General features: G+C 46.5%; 1 protein-coding gene and 1 non-coding gene across 2 annotated transcripts; both read left to right on the top strand.

The window, feature by feature from the left end:
• The first annotated feature begins 6,853 nt into the window (after positions 1-6,853).
• On the top strand, positions 6,854-6,997 carry LOC116895014. Its single transcript, XR_004387201.1, has one exon. It is a non-coding gene; the product is annotated as a small nucleolar RNA SNORA48 (small nucleolar RNA).
• A 9,690-nt stretch (positions 6,998-16,687) lies between these two features.
• On the top strand, positions 16,688-17,392 carry Sf3b5 (splicing factor 3b subunit 5). The gene has a single exon (XM_032894976.1). The coding sequence runs from the start codon at positions 16,823-16,825 to the stop codon at positions 17,081-17,083; it is 261 nt and encodes an 86-aa protein (XP_032750867.1). The 5' UTR covers positions 16,688-16,822; the 3' UTR covers positions 17,084-17,392.
• Positions 17,393-21,366: the final 3,974 nt, after the last annotated feature.

The raw sequence follows: 21,366 nt of genomic DNA, 5'->3' as shown, positions 1-21,366 counted from the left end.
GTTTTAACCCCAGCATCCTGTAAAAAACTGGATGTGGTAGCACACATCTTTTTTTTTTTTTTTTTTTTAAGATTTATTTATTATATATAAGTATACTGTAGCTGTCTTCAGATGCACCAGAAGAGGGCATCAGATGGTTGTGAGCCACCATGTGGTTGCTGGGGTTTGAACTCAGGACCTCTGGAAGGGCAGTCAGTGCTCTTAACCACTGAGCCATCTCTCCAATCCCCAGTAGCACACATCTATAACCCCAACACTTCTGGGCTAGATGGAGGGGGAGACAGGGAGCAGGAACAAGAGAATTGTTCAGAGAATTGTTTAGGAGCCCTAGTCTGGATACAGAGCACAGAAGGACAAAGGAGAGATACATTGTCTCCTACAAGCTATTCTCCGAGCTCCATCCACACTGGAACTGTGAAGTTCTCCGCCCATATTCACACAAGATTGACAAACAGGACTAAGTTACAGAAGGAGAGGTGCCTCGGTGTACTTGCTGCTCACGTAGAGAATCTGGGTTTGGTTGTCAGCCCGGGCATCAGGCAGGTGACTGACAACTGTAATATCAATCAAGTCCAGTGGATTTGATGTTCTCTTCTGGACTTCATGGGCACCTGCGTGGCACGTAAAGAACTTGCATGTACTTGTCTGGCCTCTAACTCAAAGATCCCCCTACCTTTGCCTCTGGGCATATGAAGTGCATATACCGAAACTCAGGTGCACACACGCATTCAATAAAAATATTTTTATTTAATTTAAAAAAAAAGAAGAAGAAGAAAAGGAGCTGGGTGGTGGTGGCGCACAGCTTTAATCCCAGCACTCGAGAGGCAGGGGCAGGCGGATCTTTGAATTTGAGGCCTGGTTGGTCTACAGAGAGAGTTCCAGGACAGCCAGGGCTACATAGAGAAACCTTGTCCTGAAACATTAAAGGAAGGGAAGAAGGAGGGAAGGAGGGAAGGAGGGAAGGAAGGAAGGAAGGAAGGAAGGAAGGACAAAAAGGAAAGAAAAGGAACTGGGTTGGGGGTGCATGCCTTTAATCCCCACACTTAGGAGGTAAAGGCAGGGGAATCTCTGAGTTAGAGGCCAGCCATGTCTACATGCAAGTTCCAGGACAGCAGCAGCAGGACACAGAACAGAGAAAAACCTTGTCTCAAAATAAATAAATAAATAAATAAATAAATAAATAAATAAATAAATAAATAAAAAATAGACAAAAAGAAAGTGCACACTCAAAAAGATAAACTCAAAAGTGTTGGGGATGCATGCTGAAGTGTCTTCATGATGCCGTATATGTGGTTTTGTGGCTTTTGAAGTTTTCTTCAAAAGATATCATTTATTATTTTTTTTTTTTGGTGTGTGATGTGTGCATGTGCACGTGTTCCTGCGTGTGCTTCTGTGTGGATACACCACGCCACCAGCGCACGCTCACGGAGAAGCCAGACCTTCACATCGGGGGTCTTCTTCAGTTGCTTTCTCCCTTTACTTTTGAGACAGGGTCTCTCATCGAATCTGGAACTCGCTGACCAGACGAGGCCAGTTCCTCTCTCCACCTCTGCAGGCCTGCTTGCTGTGGTTTGCTGGGTTGCACTGAAACTTGACTCAGTTGAGAGACAAAGGCTGAACTCGAAGCCGTGAGGGGCTCTCTTCCACATCTCTGTCCCTTTAGTTCCCTTCCCTTTATCCTCTCTTAAGTTCATCCCTGCCCCTGAGTGGGGGGCCATGAAGACAGACATCCCAGTGACAGCAGGTCGAGCAGCACAGACATCCATGTTCCGCCGAAGCCATTTCTGAGGGAAGGGGCTCGGGTTTGCCTGGAGGAGCCAGATGACAGCCAGAATCCTGCTCTCTGGCCATCTTGCCATGTTTGCCTTGCGTATCTGAGCTTACACTATGCTTCCAAGACGCTTGTCATTGTGGTCACATTCCAACCATCAGAAGGAAAAAAAAAACCCTAAAGAATGGCAAATACGTCCCTTGAATGTCACGAAGTAACATTCCAGTGTTATTTGTCAACCCAAATGTAAACACGCAGGACCATTTAATTGGGAGGCAGACAGAGATTTATCTCATAACCCTGTATTAGACCATTCCGTAAACAACTCTTCTTGCAATCAAATATATTAAAATTAACCTACCCCTGCTCTGATTACAGTGTGAGATCATCCTATTCACAGCGACAATCCCATAATACCCTGCACAGTCTGCACACCTGCCTTCACCTGTCTAGTCTGGGGCCGTCTGGCCCTTGAATTTTTAGCTAAAAGTTGCACCATGCATATTTATTAAGTGGAATTGGTATGGGAGCCTTGAGTTTACAAAAGGGAAGAGAGAAGCAAGTCGGGTCTCTGCGGACATGGCATTCATTTAAAGTAGATTAAATGTGTTACCAGCGCCATTCATCACGGGGGTCCTAAGGTTTCAAGGCATCCATACGGAACGTTCAGCTGTTGTTGTAACACAAAGGGTGAGGTGCATTTGCATCAGAAAGGATAACTTGTAAGCAATGACTATTTTCAACTCCAACCAGGAAGTGGCAGCTCTTCAATTTTTAGCAGAAGTGTTAAAACTTATCTCTGTCAAACACTTGCTGGGACATTTACCGTGTCACTTGGGCTATTTAACGTTCTATTTTAAACTCACAGCTCTGCATGGAGATCGGAAGGGAAGGGAGAACAGTTTTAACTGCTGCTAATTTTCTTGTAGTAGCGGGGAGAAACGAAAATAGCTTGGTCGCAGGACTTCCTGTGTGTCGAGACATGACCATAGCTTTTCTATACACACCTTTCATTGATATTGGCCAGTTTCACAGGCTCTCCATTAAGCTTAGACAGGAAAATTTAACTACAGTGTCTGAAATAAATAGTAAGCCCCCAATTCAGAAGTTACTAGCAGTTGGGGTTGGAGAGATGAGTCAGTGGTTAGCAACACCGGCTGCTCTTCTGAAGGACCCAGGTTCGATTCCCAGTACCCAAACGGTATCTCTAACTCCCGTTTCAGGGAGTCCAATAGGCTCTTCTGGTCTCCTTCAGAGTCAGTATAAGGACGTTCAAGTGGTGCCCAGACACACATGCAGGCAAAACACCCATACACGTAAAATTAAAAGTAATGTTAAAAGAGAAATTATAGGCCTTGTAAAGGCACCTCCTCCTGAGAAATAGGGCTTCTTGTCGACCCCCTTATAAAATCGTATGCCTTAGATGGTCCTTCTAGCACGTCCTCTCTGACTTCACCACCCACAGTCCTTCTCAGCCGATCGTACAATAATCTTCTCCACGTGGTGTTCGTGTGATAGGAATTGGAACACTGACCTGAGCTCAGGAGCCCATCGCTCCAGCTGAATCTTAAACTAGAAAAGGGGGTTGTGGGGTTGGGGATTTAGCTCAGTGGTAGAGCGCTTGCCTAGCAAGCGCAAGGCCCTGGGTTCGGTCCCCAGCTCCGGGGAAAAAAAGAAAGAAAAAAAGAAAGAAAAGGGGGTTGATAGCCAGGTGTGGTGAGGTGCGACAGCTACTTAGATGCCCGCACCAGGAAGAGAATGAGCTGGAGGTTGGCGTGGGAACCTTGGTGAAGCTATATCCAAAGAGGAGGAGGAGGAGGAGCAGGAGGAGGAGGAGGAGGAGGAGGAGGAGGAGCAGAAGGAGGAGGAGGACCAGGAGGAGGGAGGAGGAGGAGGAGGAGGGGGAGATGGGAGGCAGAGATGGTTGAATCCCTGAATGCTTGTCAGCCAGCAGGTCTGCTATACACAGCCGAAAAACAGCCAAGACACCCTGCCCCAAACAAAGTACAAGTTGAGGACCGACCTCAGAGGCTGTCATCTGACCTCCGAATGGGCCCTGTGGCACACCCTCCTGTCTTTGCCCATGTACTCTCGAGTGCACACTGCTTACACACATAAAGCTACACATGCACGTGCAAATCGAAAAGCCAGGAGAAGTAGTTTGGTGCAAAGTGTCATCCGATATGAGGAAGGAAGGCTCCAATTTGGTCCTATTACTAGCTAGAACAGGTAATACATTCTTTAGGCCGGGCCTGGTGTTGTTCCTCTCACAGGAAGTGAGACCTGGACTTTTGACAGCTCTACTCTCCTGGTCTGATCACTTCCCTGAGATCCCCCTCTGAGGAGGACCACTTTGGGGATCGGCACCCAACTTCACTTGCCTTGCGAATGACTCTGTAAAGTAGGCATTGCTATTAACCCTGCTTCTCAGGATGGCTCCCTCCCACTTCTCAGCCCTGTGTCTCACTACCCTCATATCATGTTTTAAATATCCTGGCTGCAAATCAACCAATCTTTGCTCTTTAATCTAGAGATGGCCCCAACCGAAGAGGTGTGGCTTTGCCCCAAATTCACATCCCACTGGAGTCACAGGTGGTGACTAAATGCCAGGACTTCACTCCCACAAGGTAAAGTTAATCTCCTGCTAAGCCCGCTTTCTCACTAAGTTTGCCTAAGCCAAAGGTTCTCAGCCTGTGGGTCGAGACCCCTTTCCAAACTCTATCCCCTCAAAAAAATATTTATATTATGATTTGTAATGGTAGAAAAATTGCAATTATGAAGTAGCAGCAAAGATAATTATGACTGGGGTCGCCCAGAACATAAGGAACTATATAAAATGATTGCAGCATTAGGAAAGTTGAGAGCCACCAGCCCAAGCCTTTGCTTCCCTCTGCTCTAAGCTTTCCACAAGCCCTTTGTTCTGAAAGCTCGTGTCTCTATATTCACGGTCAGTCCTTGTCTCAAACTTTGCTGCTGGAAGGCTCGACCTAAGATAAGACAATAGGGCCACGAAGCAGTTCTAAACAGATGCCTCCGGAATGGGGGAGGAGGGTCTTGAAGTCTCCTTACTCACAGGTCAGACTGCAGTGGGTTCCTCATCCCTGGTGGTAAGGGCAGTGCTGGTGGGGGTTGTAGGGATGGGGGCTGCTGATGTCTGTGGTAAATTTGGTAGCAGAAGGACAGAGGTACGCAAGTCAGTGTGTAGTCTCACAGTTTAAGAATTATGGGGGAGACAGCAACCATGGACCGCAGATTGGGAGGCTACATCTTAAGGCCACCGATGCACCGGGGAGAGAAAAATTTGAGATTCTAATCTGCAAATTAAAGCCAGGAGTGAGAGTTAAAGGACCTCCAGAAGCTCTAGGAAGATGAGAGAGAGAGAGAGAGAGAGAGAGAGAGAGAGAGAGAGAGAGAGAGAGAGAGAAAGAAAGAGAGGAAGAAGGAGGAGGAGGAGGAGGAGGAGGAGAGAAAAGAAGAAGAAGAAGAAGAAGAAGAAGAAGAAGAGGAGGAGGAGGAGGAGGAGGAGGAGGAGGAGGAGGAAGAGGAGGAGGAAGGGAAGAGGAAGAGAGGAGGAAGAGGAAGAGGAGGAGGAGGAAAAGGAGGAGGAGGAAGAAGGAAGAAAAGAAAGAAAGAGAGAAGAAATGAAAGGTTCTCTATATCACAGCTACTATAGAACAATGCTAATGAGAGCTGGTGATCACAGTCTGAGTATGAAACACCTCGCAGAGAAACATATTGAATGATTAGCCCCACCTGCTATTGCTATTCTTGGGAGGTAGCGCTTGGCTGGAGGGAGGTCACTGTATGCCGGGGTGGGTTCCTCAGGTTATCCTCTCCCTCTCTGATTCCTTTTGCCGTTTGTTTTTTCAGTTATATATTGAAAGTGCCACTTGCATGTGTGTCTGCACACCGTGTGTGCACAGCGCCTGTAGAGGCCAGAAGAGGTGTCTGATCCCCTGAAGCGAGAATTACAGACGGTTGAGGGCCGCTGAGCAGTTTCTGAGAATAAAATCTCAAACGTCCAGAAGAGCAGCCAGTGTCCTTAACTGCCGAGCCATCCCTCCAGCAACTCCTGTTTGCTTTCTGTTGACCATAATGGGAGTCACTTTGACCCCTCCCCATCACTAAGATTGATGTGCATGAAACCAAGCTACACCATGGACAGTAACCTCATGTAAAAGTGTCTTTTAATCTCCTGTAGGTAATTGTCATCTCTGAGGCTTACTGTCCCCATGCAATCAAATCTAGGCCTGGAATGTTTTCAGCCTCTGAGACTTAATGCTGACTAAACTCACCCTTTCTAGTTCTTTCTGAGCTCTGGGTCACTGTTTCAGCTCAGTTCTTCTGACTCAAACTCCTCTCCAAGCTGACTGACTCAGTCTGGCTTCTCTCTCTGGGCTTCTCCTGAATTGCTCTGCTTGGCCTTGTACTAACTTTGGTGCTATGTCCTAATCTCCTGGCCCCTCATTCTCTCGCTTGTCCCGTCTTCGACTGTGTCTAGCTTATTCACTCTCTGCAAACGGACTCTGCAACCGTCCCGGGGAAACTGCCTCCTCTTCTTTCTTTCTCTTCCTTTGCACTACTACCTTAAGGAGCTTCCCTTTCCTGTCTTCACAAGAGAGAGAGTTGGGCGTATCCTCTTTTGTCACGACTTCCTCTGACTCGTGGTTTTGTCTGCCACTCAGTCAGACATTGCTTTCAAACATCCTTTCTACAAACCAACTTCACCTTCACTGTTTGGGATTAAAGGTGTGTGCGAAGGGCTGAGCCACACCACAACAAGAAAAAGGTTTTATTTCTGTTTTTGTTTTTCAGTTAAGGGCATGCTCTCGGGGTTCACAGTGTGATTGAATATCCTGCAGCAAAACTGTGAGTAAAAGAAAGGAAACCCCTCTTAAATTGTTTCTATTACACAGGAGAGACAATAATGAAAATGATTGCCCAGTGTGGTGGTACACGTCTTTAATCCCAGTACTCTGGAGGAGGAGGCAGATCTCTATGAGCTTGGGGGCAGCCTGGTCTACATAGTGAATTCCAGGATAGCCTGGGCTACACAGAGAGATTACCTCAAAAAGAAATAATTCCCCCAGGGAATGGGCAGAGAGACACCTCTTTGGTGACGTCGTTCTTCTATCAGTCAGGGGCGGAGCAGGTGGAAGTCCTTTGTTTATCCTAACTTGATGCCTGGTCTGGTGGCCGGAAACATTTTATGGCGAGGACTCACAGAAACCCAATCAAATCCAGGCAGCGCAATGCAAGAAGAGGGCGACAGACAAGCCCTGACGTGTTGCACAGTGCCACACAGTGCAGGCAGGGAAAGACACCCGCAGACCTACCCTCTGCCCCATGTCACAGGCACGCAGAGCCCTGCCTGCCACCACACAGTGGTGGGAGGAGGACGGCAGACCTGTTGACCCGGATGCCAGCCACAGACCTGCCCTCCAGTGCGCAGCATAGGCCGGCCATAGACATCCTCTTGCCGGAGGGTGCCAGCCAGGATCCCAACAGCTGCGCGCGTGGCTGGCCAGCCTGCATGCAGCGGGAACCGCCACAGCACGTGAGTGCGTGGTGGACAAACGGGAGAAGGGAAGCGGAACAGCTTGAGCATTGTGAAGAGAGATGGAACTGGAGACTCAGTAGAGAGGAGTAGTCTGTTGTGATTGGCCAGCTCCACCATCTGGGGCCATAGTGAGGTCCCAGCCTGAGTTGCCCATGAGGGTCGTGAATTGGTTCTTAGCTATGCAGTAGCAGGAATCAGTGTTGATGTCCATGGCTCATGTCTATTATGATCGATATTCTGGCTGTCCATCCAGTTTTAAACATATCCCCATCTATCTTACAGACGAATGAGACTCAGACTGCTTATTTTATTTGGTTTTGACAATTGCCGGGGAGGGGGCACCCTCTAATCTACTTTCCTGACTGCTAGAGTGTCTACTTCTCCAGCGCGGTACCCCAGAGACTTGCTATTTTCCTGGCCGTCTGATCACGGTCCATCTCTCACGGTGGCCTCCTCTCTCCTCTCCACCTATGATCCCCCAATCTGGTAACTGAAAACCTGCCTACTTCTAGTCCCTCCGGGAATTGGCTGTAGTCATTTTTATTCAACCAATAGTTTTAAGTCATGGAGCAAAGTTTGCAACTCGATCTTGCAACTGGGACACAGAACAGCAATACAATACACAGCAACGGACCAAACCTCAACATATTACGGTCGGGGTAGCTGTTGGGGCTCCCATGGATGTCCAAGGGCTGTGCAGAACTGTCTCTGCCCCTCACTGAACCACAGCACTCAGGAGAATGGGTCTTGAACCTTGCCTGGGCAACATGGTGGAACTAGTCCTGATGGTGAAGACACCAGTGAGCTAGCCCCTCACAGGCTGCACTGTGCTGACTGGGCTGTACACAATGGAGCTGGCTCTGGAGGCATGAGAGCGGGGAGGGGGTGGGGGGTGAGAGTCGGGGGGTGGGGGTGCAGGGTGAGGTGAGGGGGCTGGCCCGGCCTCCTGCTGTTTGGTGATGGCCACACTGGGTGGCCTAGTCACAGAAGTGCTGGAGAGCTCATCCCAGTGATGTGCAGGCCGACCAGCCCAGCTACCACCCAGGCCCAGATCCAGGGCTCTGAGTTGGCACATCCCAAAAATATATATCCTCTGCAAATGGTTGGGATGCATGAAAGGGCAGTTCGTGCTGACCTAAAGCTGCAGGATCACAATGACACAAGGCGGCAACAGGATAACTGGGAGCTCTGATGAGGATCCAGTATTGATGGTGCTGTTGAAGGCAGAGACCTCGAACTAGACTAATGACTCATTGCAACGAACATTTGCAAGTGAAGACGTGTGGACAGAGGGGGTGCACTGTGGGACACACTCTTCTTTGATGAGTTTTTTTAACGTTTTGTTTGTTTTAGGGGTGAAGCTGCAAGGGCAAAGGGTGGGTATGAGAAGATTTGGGGAGATGAGCAGAACTGGGGTGCATGATGCGAAACTCACAATCAATAAAAAGTTAAAATGAGGGACTAAACCACCAACCAGTGAGTACACACGAAGGGACCCATGACTCCAGTCACATATGTAGCAGAAGATGACATTGTCCAGCATCAATAGGAGGAAAAGCCTTTGGTCCTGTGAGGACTCGTTTCCCCAAATGCAGGGAGTGTCAAGATGTTGAGGTGGGAGTGGGTGGGTAAGAGTAGAAGCATCCTCATAGAAGCAGAGGCGGCGGGGGAGTTGAGAGAAAGGAGAAAGGGAATAACATTTGAAATGTAATTACATAAAATATCCAAGAAGAATTAAATTAAAAAAAAAATTGGTAACTTTGGAAAAGCAGCCAGTGCTCTTAAAAGAAAAAAAAGTTAAGAAAGGAGGAAACAATTAACACAGGCAAGACAGAGTATGCTTGGAAGTAAATCCAGAGAATTGTAAACCGTGGTGCTAGAGACAGGGCATACCAACTGTGCCTGCAAATTCACTCACTCACTCTTGTGGGTTCTCGTGAGCGGCAACTCGAAGACAATCTGCCATTATGCCAGATTTAATTGCCTCATACAATTCCCAGGAGAGGGTTCGAATGCACAGTGGCTAACCAGGGACACACACACACACACACACACACACACACACACACACACACACACCCCTGGGAAACTTAGCTAACTATGATCTTTGAACAATATAAAGGATTCCATGTGTCGAGACAATAAAGGGCTTGCTGGTTGGAGCATCAGTGCCATTGATGTTGAAGGTGTCTTTCCTCCCTAGGTCATGGGTGGTGATAAAGATGTTATTGCAGGACTAGGGTTCACACAAAGACATGTGCTGCATGGCATGTCCCTCCAAATTGAAACATTTCTCCAAGAGGAGAGAAGAGACTCTTGCCCGGGAGAACAACAAAAAAAAAAAAAAAAAGGAAGGTTCTTGAAGACCCCTACCTAACAGGATAAAAACAACCCTAAGCAGAAAGAGAGATGCTCTAAAACTATATGACAGAGCTATGGTAACAAGAACAGCATGGCTCTGGCGCAAAAACAGACATACGGAGCATCAGAATAGAAAGAAGGACCCAGAAATGAATGTACACGGCTGCAACCACCTAGTTTTTTGGAAAAAAAATATATATATCACACCATAAATACACACAAAATAAATACATCTTAATATATTTACATACAAACGCATATACATAGAACAAGGACATCCCGCTGAACAGCAATGCAAAAACTAGATAGCACGTGTGAAAGAATAAAACTCGATCCATACAGATGAGGCTGCACAAAAGTTAGTCAAAGAGGAAGACCAGGAAAAGTGCTTCAAAAGGATTAGATAAGGGTTTTCTACAAAGGATTTCAATAAGAGGGAAAATCATCCCAAGAACTGACAAACGGTGTTACATGACAGTCAAGATGTTTATGGAGAAAAAAAGCAACAGCAAATGCCGTGGAGGGAGAAAATGTGAAATGGAAACCCAAAAGGAACTATAGCATTTAAACAGAAAAAAAATTGTTTTGAACGGTAGAGATTGAGGCAGGTGAAGAGAGTGAAAGCGTGAAAGTGAAAGGCTGACAAATGCAACATGTTGGTGAAGTGTGTGTGGGTGTGTGTGTGGTGTGTGTGTGTGTGTGTGTGTGTGTGTGTGTGTGAGGGGGTGTGTGCCCCTTTATGTGTGTCAGTGTGTGTGTGTGTGTGTGTGTGTGTGTGTGTGTGTGTGTGTGTGTGTGTGTGTGTGTGTGTGTGTGTGTGTGTGTGTGTGTGTGTGTGTGTGTGTGTGTGTGTGTAGTGTGTGGAAAAAGTGATGTGTGTGTGTGTGTGTGTGTGTGTGTGTGTGTGTGTGTGTGTGTGTGTGTGTGTGTGTGTGTGTGTGTGTGTGTGTGTGTGTGTGTGTGTGTATGTGTGTGTGTGTGTGTGTGTGTGTAGCCAGTAATTCTAGAAAGGGCCCACAGAGAAACGAAAAGGAAGAGATCTTATGGAAGGCCAATGGGGGAATAGGGCAGGTAATGAAACCCATGAGATATGAAAGCACAATGAGGACTCATAGAGGAGGAAGGGGAACAGCAGGATTGGTGCGGCCAGATGAGAGAAGGCAGAAGGGGAGGGGCTGAGTAAGGATAAAGGGCAACGTACGAAAATGCCACACCAAAACCCACCCCTTGGTGATATAAAAATTCATACAATGTGTTACGTAAGAGGCATTTGCTGACAAACAACTGGCTTGGCTTCTGCTTACACACAATTAAATTTTACAATTAAAGTTCCTGTGGTGCTTTGAAAATGCTTGGCCCCGGGAGTGGCACTATTAGGTGGGTGTGGTCTTGTTGGCGGAAGTGCGTCACTGTCAGGGTGGGCTTTGAGGCCCTCCTCCTCACCGCCTGAAAGTCAGTCTTCCGGAACCCTTCGGAATAAGATGTAGGACTCTCAACTCCTTCTCCTGCTGCCATGCTCCTGCCATGACAATACAGGACTGAACCTCCGAACCTGTAAGCCAGTCCCAGTAAAATGCTGTCCTTTTCAAGAGTTGCCATGGTTATGGTGTCTCTTCACCGCAACGGAAACTCTAAGTCAGTCACCCTCCTCCTTTTGCAGTTAGATCTTAAAGAAATCCTTCAGTCCAGGCTCACAGGGAAATATTCTCCTGAATGAACAATCACAACGTGTAGCTTTGTGATATGCAGTGTGGTCAATCTGGACTTGACTTTTGAGTGTAGACTGAATTACAAGTCAAATCCCATGTTTTTTATTTATGTGTTTATTTATATATTTATGTATTGATTTGTTTTGTGCTACACAATTGTTCTTTCAACGCCTATAAAAATTGCTTTTCTGTCTCTCAGTGAGCCTTTCTCACAAATTAAGTATGCGTTTATGTGAGGCCCGTTTCATATTCTCATCCCTGAAATATAGAAACGCTATTACTTTCTTATATCGATTTTTATCTTCAGCAACCACCCTTAAATATTTTAAGCTGCATTAATGGGTTTAATATATTTAATTTATTTTTAGCGTTTTAAATGGTTGACCAAGCAAGCACAGAATCCTAATAAGAAAAGCCTTCCAGAACATCTCATCAAAGGCTCTTACAACTCCAACTTTAACTTAGGAAGTTATTGAGTTCATTTCTCTTAAATATTAGAATGTCACACACATCCTTATTCACGCCACTGTGTGAATTAGTGTTTCGGTATATTTAATAAAAGGTTTTTCTTATCCCACACTAGTGCTGGTACCGTAGGGTTGCATGGCGTGTGTGGGATGTTTTCATCTCAGTCAACAAAGCGTCTGACCCGCTGAGTTCCATCCCATCTCACAAGGCCGATGGCTACTCTCTGAGCCCAGCAACAATCTCTCTACTCCTCTAGTCCCCAAGGCAGGTTGCCACCATGCCAGACACACAAATCCCAATTCCATGCTGGCCCAGTGTGTCCAGCCACCACACACGCTCTTGAACTCAATTAGATCGCCACACGAAAGAACACACAACACAATGACCTCTGATCCAATTGATAAGATATAATTGCCCACCTAGATAAGACATAGTTTGCTCATCTAGACATACAAAGCCCTGTACACATCCACCCCTTAAGAATAGTCATAACAACCTATAGATGTGCAGAGAGGAATCTTAACATCCGCTGCCATGTTCTCTCTCGGCTGCCTCTCCTCCAGTGTCCTCCTCCCCTAAAACTTTTCTCCCGCCCATCCTTCCTTCTCGTCCAATGACAGGCCTTGTTCTATCCTGTACCCGCCTTCACCTCCATAATGACGTCATCCTACAAATAGCGTCTTCTAAGGAGTTGAATCCCAAAACATTTGTTAGAGTATGCTGTTCGTTTAACCATTTCAAACATCTTCAGCAACAACATGAATGGATTGTTCCCAAGCCTGAGGTGAGAGTGTGGAGCTGGCAGTGTGATTCCATCCACCGTCTTCATCTCTACTCACGCATCCTCCCTTCTATGTGGAACATTCAGCTGGTGCACCAACCCCGCATGGACTCACAGGTCCCATTTTAGGACAGAGATGATACCCTGGAGAAGGTCCTGGTTACCTCGAGTACACAATTTCTGATCATGAGACTCTATGCCACTAAGAAAGGGTGTCATTTCTCTGCCTGTCTTTCTGGGCTCACGAGAACAACGTCCTATCTCACTGAAGTTCCTAGGGTACAGTGATGCTCAACTATACCCATCGGCAGAGCATCCTTCCGAGAGAGGATCCAGGCCTGTAAGAGGGCTTGGGACTCGTGTTTCAAAACGGGCTGCACACGTCTGAAGCAACAAGAGAGCAGGGTGTGGCAGTTTTTTTTAAGAAAGTTGCTGCTGGTCAGGATCCAGTACTGCGAAGGTGGGTGAGACACCTGGAACACCGCCATTGCGCACCTCATTCTCAGGGCAGAGAGGGTGGAAGGCAAAACCGCAGACCCCTGCCCTTCTGAACACCGTGAGTAAAAAAATCAGACCAAATGCAAGGATCACCCTGGTGAATGAAGCCACACAAAAGCAAAGAAAGGACATGACAGAGTTGAGAATGTAGCCCAATCTGTAGAGTGCTTGCCCAGTATTGTTCAAAGCCCTGGATTTGATGCTTGGCACATCTTAAACAGCCCATTTTGGTACACCTCCCACCTAAGTACTTGGAACGAAGGGAAGTTCATAATTACCCTTATTTACATAGCCTGGGCTACATGAGACCTTGTCTCAAAACATTATTTAAAACACACACACACACACACACACACACACACACACAAACAACAACAGCAACAACAACAACAAAAAGGGAATTATAGTGCTTGAAGACCCCAAAGACAGGGCTCTGCCTGAAATATTTTTTTTCTTTTTCTTTTTCTTTTTTTTTTTTTCGGAGCTGGGGACCAAACCCAGGGCCTTGCGCTTGCTAGCCAAGCACTCTACCACTGAGCTAAATCCCCAACCCCTGAAATATTTTTACCTACCTAATAATGAATCACTTTTTCAACTTATTAAGCAGTTAGCTTGTGACTCTTAGTTGAGGCTGTCCACCCCACCCCTTCCCACCAGAATTTCTTTGTAAGTCACCCTTGAGGCAGACATCGATTCAGAACTCGAGAGTCTTGAAATTGCTTCGCCTAGAGACTTATGTAGGCTGAAGAAAAATGAAAAGTCCAGAGAATGGGCAGGGAAGGGCACCAGTGTGGTAGAGCCGTGGCCGCATATGCCAGTCCATTCCACCTCCAAATTCCTTTTTGACCTAAAGTTCCAATAAACAAATTAAAAACATTTAGTGCTTAGAAAAATTGAAAGCGTATCTTAGTCAGGGTTTGGATTCCTACACAAAACATCACGAACAAGAAGCAAGTTGGGGAGGAAAGGGTTTATTCAGCTCACACTTCCACATGGCTGTTAATCATCAAGAGAAGTTAGGACTGGAACTCACACAGGGTGGGAACCTGGGGGTAAGAGCTGATGCAGAGGCCATGGAGGGTGCTGCTTACTGGCTTGCTTCCCTTGGCTTGCTCAGCTTGCTTTCTTATACAACTCAGGACCACCAGCCCAGGGATGGCACCACCCACCATGGCCTGGGCTCTCCCCCTTGATCACTAGTTGAGAAAATACCTTATAGCTGGGTCTCATGGAGGCATTTCCTCAAGGAAAGCTCCTTTCTCGGTGATAAGTCTAGCTTGTTTTCACCTTGTATCAACTTGTATCAAGTTGACGCACAAAACCAGCCAGTACAAAGGGCTAGGGCACCGAGTTCGGAAGCAAACACGAAACTCCCTGTCCTCCTGGACCATGTATTCTAGTCAGGGAGATGAGCTACCGTTAAGCCACATTTAGGAGAAAGGGGGACTGATGGCAGCTTTCTATCCTTTAGCCTGAAATGGCCTCGCTTACCATCTCCCACCTCTTCTAGGGTCAGGCTGTCACCATGCTCCCGCTAATTCAGAGCTTCGGAGGAGGACACTTAGAGAGTCCTCTGACTCCAGAGCTTTTGATCTATGCCTGGAACGCTCTTCCAGAATTCCTGTCATTGTTGGCCTGTTTTTACCTGTTTAGACATGTTAAGTGGCACTTCCCAGAATGTTTCTCCTAATCCCCTCCCCCTCGATGCTTCTCACCCCTCCCCCATTCCTACGGCTCCTGTTTATCTCTTTGCTTAAAGTACAAGTGGTCAAATCCCACTCCACCTCCAAGCCCGACAGACAGACAGACAGACAGACAGACAGACAGACAGACAGACAGACAGACAGACACACCCGGAAACCAAAACTCATGAAGAAAGAGATTTGTATTTCATAATCCCACTGCCACTGAAATCCCATACTACTGTGTTGTCTAACTAAATATAAAACTCCGTGTAGTACGGCTGATGGTGAATCCACGGGTATTGCCGTGTACATCTATATTTTAGGAATAAGATGTGTATTGTGGGGGTTGGGGATTTAGCTCAGTGGTAGAGCACTTGCCTAGCAACTGCAAGGCCCTGAGTTCGGTCCCCAGCTCCGAAAAAAAAGAAAAAGAAAAAAAAAAAAAAGATGTGTATTGTGTCATTTAAGTGTTGGGTGCTGCTTGTTTGTTTGTTTGGTTTTATTTTTCGGTACAGAGTTTCTCCCTGTAGGCCTGGCTCTCCTGGAACTCAGAGAGCCACCTGCCTCTGCCTCTAAAATGCTGGGATTAAAGATGTATGCTGCCAGGGTTGGGTATTTAGCTCAGTGGTAGAACGCTTGCCTAGCAACCGCAAGGCCCTGGGTTCGGTCCCCAGCTCCGAAAAAAAAGAAAAAAAAAAAGATGTGTGCTGCCACCACCTGGCAAGATGCTTTATGACAAATGTTTAGACAGAAGAATAAATATTAGATGGAGTTGCACAAGTCTCTAGTCTCAGGAGTCAGGAGGATTGCTGTGAGCTCAGGGACAAAACTTCCGCCCCCCCTTACATCAAATAAACAAAAGTACCCCCAAACTCCTGTATTTTCAATTTGTCTGTCATCATCCATCCTCTCTGGCTGTGATTGCTCTTACCCCATTCTTAAGATTTTTTTTTTTTTTGAGAATACAATCTTCATCACGCTATTCGCATATCCTCACGGAGTACCATAAAAGAAGTACAATTATCTTTTTCTGAGTAGTTTGTACCATGTGAGAAAGTGCACAACCCCCAACATAAGGCAGAAATCAGCAGAAAAACACAAGATGAAGAGAAAGAGGTTTCTTGTCTCGAGCCATATCCGACTTCAAGGAATAGCCTATGAGTGACCTTAAAGAGGGGTTGTTTGCCCAAGGCCACAGAGCCTAGGTGGGTTGAGAAACTGGCGCCTGGAGCTCCTTAGGGAAGCCATTAATGAGACTACCAGTGCTGACACTGATCAACAAGCAGCTAGCGAGGGTCAAAAACAAAAAAACAAAAAAACAAAAAAAAAAAACAAAAACAAACAAAACAAAACAAAACAAAAAAACAAAAAAACACAACCTTTTCCCAGTACCCAAATCCTAAGAGACAAAACTTGGGCTAAGGCGGAACCATGCCACCATGTTAACTTCTAGGTACAAGAGTTAGTTTTCCTCGTTGCTCATACTGTTGTGTTGCGGCAGTATGAGATTCAATGACAGTGGGATTATGAAACCCACGTAGGTTTCTCCTTCTTTGTAGCCCGGAGCCGTGGGATGAAGCTTCGAGGTCTTTGGACATTGTCCTATATAAGCCAGGCAAAACCCCTCAAAAACAATCTAAAACAAACTCTTTGGACTACATGTCCCAGAATGCAACGCGAGGGTTAGAACGTGATCACCCAAGAGCCACTAAGCGGACCGTCATGCAACGCTCTTCGAAGTAGGCGGGCTCCGTGAGGAGACGGCTCACTGTTTCCTAGGCAACCCCAATCCTGCGACAGACTGTATTTCCGCTTCCTCCTAGGAAAGGAAAGTACTCCTGCGTCTGTCTCCGTGTCGTCTTTCTCCTGCGCCAGCACGAATAGAGCTTTTGTGCGGCGGCGGCGGCGGCGTCTCTCTGATTTGAACGCCGAACAGCGGTAGCTTCTCATCTGTGGCCTGACCTCGAAGCCTAAGAACAGAGCGGCGAGATGACGGACCGGTACACCATCCACAGCCAGCTGGAGCATCTGCAGTCCAAGTACATCGGCACGGGCCACGCCGACACCACCAAGTGGGAATGGCTTGTGAACCAGCATCGGGATTCCTACTGCTCCTACATGGGTCACTTCGACCTCCTCAACTACTTCGCCATTGCTGAGAATGAGAGCAAAGCGCGCGTGCGTTTCAACCTGATGGAGAAAATGCTGCAGCCCAGCGGGCCGCCGGCGGACAAGCCGGAGGAGAACTGAGGCGAGCGCTTCCCAGCCTTCCCCATCTGCCATCTGTGGACCGATCCTCCTGACTCTTGCTTCTCGACCATTCTCCGTTGGGTGTCTCGCCTGACCTGCTTACCTGTGGACGGTTCCGAACAAGTCATCGAGAGACTGTCGGGTCTCCTGGGAGCTGTGCGGAAGGAGTGATCCCAGAATCGGCAAGCGAGGGAGAAGACTGCCCGGGAGTGATGACGCATTCCGAGTCAGCTTTTCGATAGTTGATATCGTTCTTGCCTTTTTTTTTTTTTAAATATATATACATACATAAAGTTAGGATTTGTTATATCTTTTGGTTTGAATTGCTGTGTTCTTTGGGAGGTATTTGGAGAGAGTTCTGTGGATCAAGATTTCGTGAGAGTATGACTAGAAAACGGGGGCGGAAGCACAGGGCAAGCGTTTATGGACAAGTACTTAAGTTGTCACACACACTTTTATGATCTTCCCTCACCTCGATTTTCTTCATGCCTACAGTGTGTCTGGTACCAAAGAAACCTTCAAGCATGGAGTTTTTCCACATTCCTTCCCACCCATTTCTAGTCTTTGCTGTCATTTACCTCACTTCCCTTTATGCTGCAGCCCCCTCCCCCCTTTCTTGGTAATTAGTTTGTGTGTCTTCAGAAATAACAAACTGGCAAACAATGGTGTCGTGTCCCGACCCTGCTCCGCCTCTCCTCCCCATTCAGTTTTCACCAGAGCATTTTCCAAAGGTTTGAGGGCATACATTATGCCGGCCAGTTTGGAGGCAGATAAGCTAAACTAGTCAAGAGTTAGAAGATGGAGGGGGATGGGGCAGCTTGAGGAGTTTACAATTTCAAATCTCACGATTACGCTACATGACTGAGATGGTGACATTTGAGGACAGATTTCAAGGAATCAAGAGAAATAGCCACGCAGAGCATGGGAAGGTGTTTTCCATCTAACAAGGCCTGCCCTGCAGTGGGCCCAAGAGCAGCAGTGTGTTTGACTTACTGAAGGAAAATCATAAAAGCAACCAGTGTGAGTAACCAGTGTGGTGGTGGACACCTTTAATCCCAGCACCCAAGAGGCTAGGGGATCTCTTAAGTTAGGATCAGGACAAAAAAAGTTACAAGGGTGTAGTGGTGTACACTTTTAGTCCTGGTGCTCCAGACACAAAGGCAGGTGGACCTCAGGTTTAAGGCCAGCCTGGTCTACAGATCTAGTTTCAGGGCCGTCAGGGCTACACAGAGAAACCTTGTCTTGAACCCTATCCCCAACCCCTCCACACAAAAGCAGTATGTTGGGAAGGGATGAGCAATAGAAGAAACACCAGGACAAGAAGAGGAGGTGGAAGCTGGTTAATGGCTTGGAAAGTTTTTGTGTGGATTATAGCTATTGGCATTCAGCAGCAGAAGAAACTAAATATTGTTCTTTACGTCATTATTTAAAAATAACAGAAGCTGAGATTGGTGGCACAAGCCTTTAATCCCAGTAGGGAGGCAGGCAGGCAGGCAGATCCCATGAGTTCAAGGCTAGCCCTTGTTGACATAGTTCAGGACCACCAGGGCTGTTAGACCCTGTTTCAAACAAACCAAAGTAACAGTAAAGGAATTGAGAGCTGGCTCTGGAGGTAAGAGTTCTTGCTGTGCAAATCCAGGAACCCGAGTTCAGATTTCTATTACCAGTGCAAAAACCCAGGTATAGCTCTGGGCATCTAACCCCAGTACCGTGGAGAGGACAGCTGGGCTTTCTGGCTGCCTGCTTAGCTCCAGGTTCAGATAGAGACCGTGTCTCAAGACAATAAGGAGAGGATGGACTGAAGAGATGGCTACATGGGTAAGAGCTAGCTGACAGTTCCTCCATGGGACCCTGGCTTCGACACCTACATGTTGGCTCACATTTCTGGCCTTCTGTGGACACCAGACAAAAGTGCTGTACATACATGCTGGAAAACATTCGTGTATACATAAAATAAGATCTTTAAAAAGAAAAAGAAAGAAGTGAGGAAACTTTGCAATAGATGGAAACCATTACAGGAAAGCACAACCAATTGCAGAGCTGTGGGGCCCAATCCCAACCCATATGCCTACCCCCTCCCCTAAGGCTCAGGATGTTTCTGAAGAGGGAGCAGAGAGACTGTTAAGACCTGGAGGATCAGGGAGCGTGCCGTGAAAGTGTCTGCTGGGAATGTCTGCAGCTAAACCCATAAAGTCTCACCAACATGGCAGCCTGAATGAGCTGAACAAGAATAAGCATCCTGAAGTGGACAGGGACCTGCTGACCTCAGGAGGTCTCAACTCTCTCTACTCAACTGCAGGCAACTAAGGGATACTGAGGGAGAGGTAGCTTTTCCCAGGAAAGACCACGCCACTGGGTTATCCAATACCAATGGTGAGCTCTGAAATCTTCACAGACGTAACATTCCAGACCAAGCATGTTATAGTCATGTACTTAGGGCACACACCCATATGTAACAATAGTAGAAATGCGGCCATGGATGTGAAAGAGAGCAAGAAGGAGTTTGTGGGAGGACTGGAGGGAGGGAAAGGGGGGGAAATGCTATGTTATAATCTCAAAAAAAAAAAAAAAAAAAAAGTGAAACAAAGAAGTTAAGAGAATAATGGCGGAGTGAAAGAAAGGACGGACATTTTCCTCGGGCTTCTGGTGTGCATGGGTGCACACACCTGGACCACACCACTGTACAAATAATGAAACACTATATGACACATTTTAATGAAAAATAACTTTCAAAAACAGAGTTTACTGAGAAGAATGGCTTTTAAAATACACAGTTACATAGGCCTTCAGTATCTCTCTTTAACATAAATTAGCTGGATTCTCAAACTGACTTCGACCTTTGACCTGTCAGGGTAGGAGGTTTAGTTAAACTGCTTTTAAAGATACATGCTTTAGGGCTAGAGAGATGGCTCAGTGGTTAAGATTCGTGAGTATTCTTCCAGAGGTCCTGAGTTCAATTCCCAGCAGCCACATGGTGGCTCACAACCATCTGTAATAGGATCTGATGCCCTCTTCTGGTGTGTCTGAAGACAGCTACAGTGTACTCATATAAATATAATAAATCTTTAAGAAAAAATAGATACTTTAAGTGTGTGTGTGTGTGTGTGTGTGTGTGTGTGTGTGTGTGTGTGTGTGTGTGTGAATATTCAGGACCTTGGGCAAGTTGGGCAAATGTGCTAACCACTGGGCAACATCTTCCCCCTCCAAATGCTTTATGTTTTTAAAAAACCAACCTACATTTATTCACTTACTTGTGTGTGTGCATTGCTTCTCTGTAGAGATCAGATGTCTCCTTCCACCATATGAACCCAGAGACAGAACTTGTCACCAGAACCAGTGGTAACATCTTTACCCACTGAACCATCTTTGGGCCCCCCCAAATTCTTTTTTTTTTTTGATTTGTGGTTTGGGAAAGATGTCTAGCTTTTTCAAATAGTTGCCCATATCCCTTTTAAAAAACGATTTGTTTTTATTTTATGTGCATTGGTGTTTTGCCTGCATGTGTGCATATGTGAGGGTGTTGGATTCCCTGGAACCAGAGTTATACACAGTTGTGAGCTGCCACGTGGATGCTGGGAACTGAACCTGGGTCCTCTGGATAAGCAGCCAGAGCTCTTAACCATCGAGCGGTTTCTCCAACTCTTCTCTATATTCCGCATTCATACTTCAGGATAACCCCAGCAATTATAAATCTAAATGCCAATCACAATACGGAATGTAAAACTAAATCAATGAATTTGATGCCCTTGGCACTTTAAAATTCATTCAGCTGTTTTGAACTATGAAATTTACTTGGGCAGTATGAGCTCACTGATACTGAGCTTCAAAAGGGTTTCAAATAATGACACATTTACATGCATCAAAATACCACAGTCATTGGTGTGCCTCATCAGGAAAGCATTTTAGTACCGAGAAGCGGCAAAACTTGATGCTCTTTCGTTTCAGCCTTTGCTTTAAACGCTCGAAATCTCACCAATAGTAAATACGTAATTTTCCCTGCAGCACCAAACCCATTCGATTCATTCTCAAGAACAAATGTGCCAGATGCCCAAGTCTGAAAGTTTCACAGTAAAACTAGAGTTGTTTCCTAGGAAAAATGGAGTCTTGCTCCCAGCACAGGGGTTTCCCTTGACAAAACCAGCATCCCTTGAAGACAGCACGGGGGCTTTATACACCCTATCAATATCATGATATGGCAGGTCTTCAAGGGCAAAAATGTCACAAAGTTAGCGATCTTACTGCTCTATCAAGGACCCCCGCCCCATCCCGCCCCCAAATGCTGT

The sequence above is a fragment of the Rattus rattus genome, chromosome 2 (genome assembly GCF_011064425.1).
Source record: "Rattus rattus isolate New Zealand chromosome 2, Rrattus_CSIRO_v1, whole genome shotgun sequence".
NCBI classification, from domain to species: Eukaryota; Metazoa; Chordata; class Mammalia; order Rodentia; family Muridae; genus Rattus; species Rattus rattus.
Note: the sequence above shows the minus strand (reverse complement) of the source record. Positions and strands in the feature narration are given on the sequence as shown.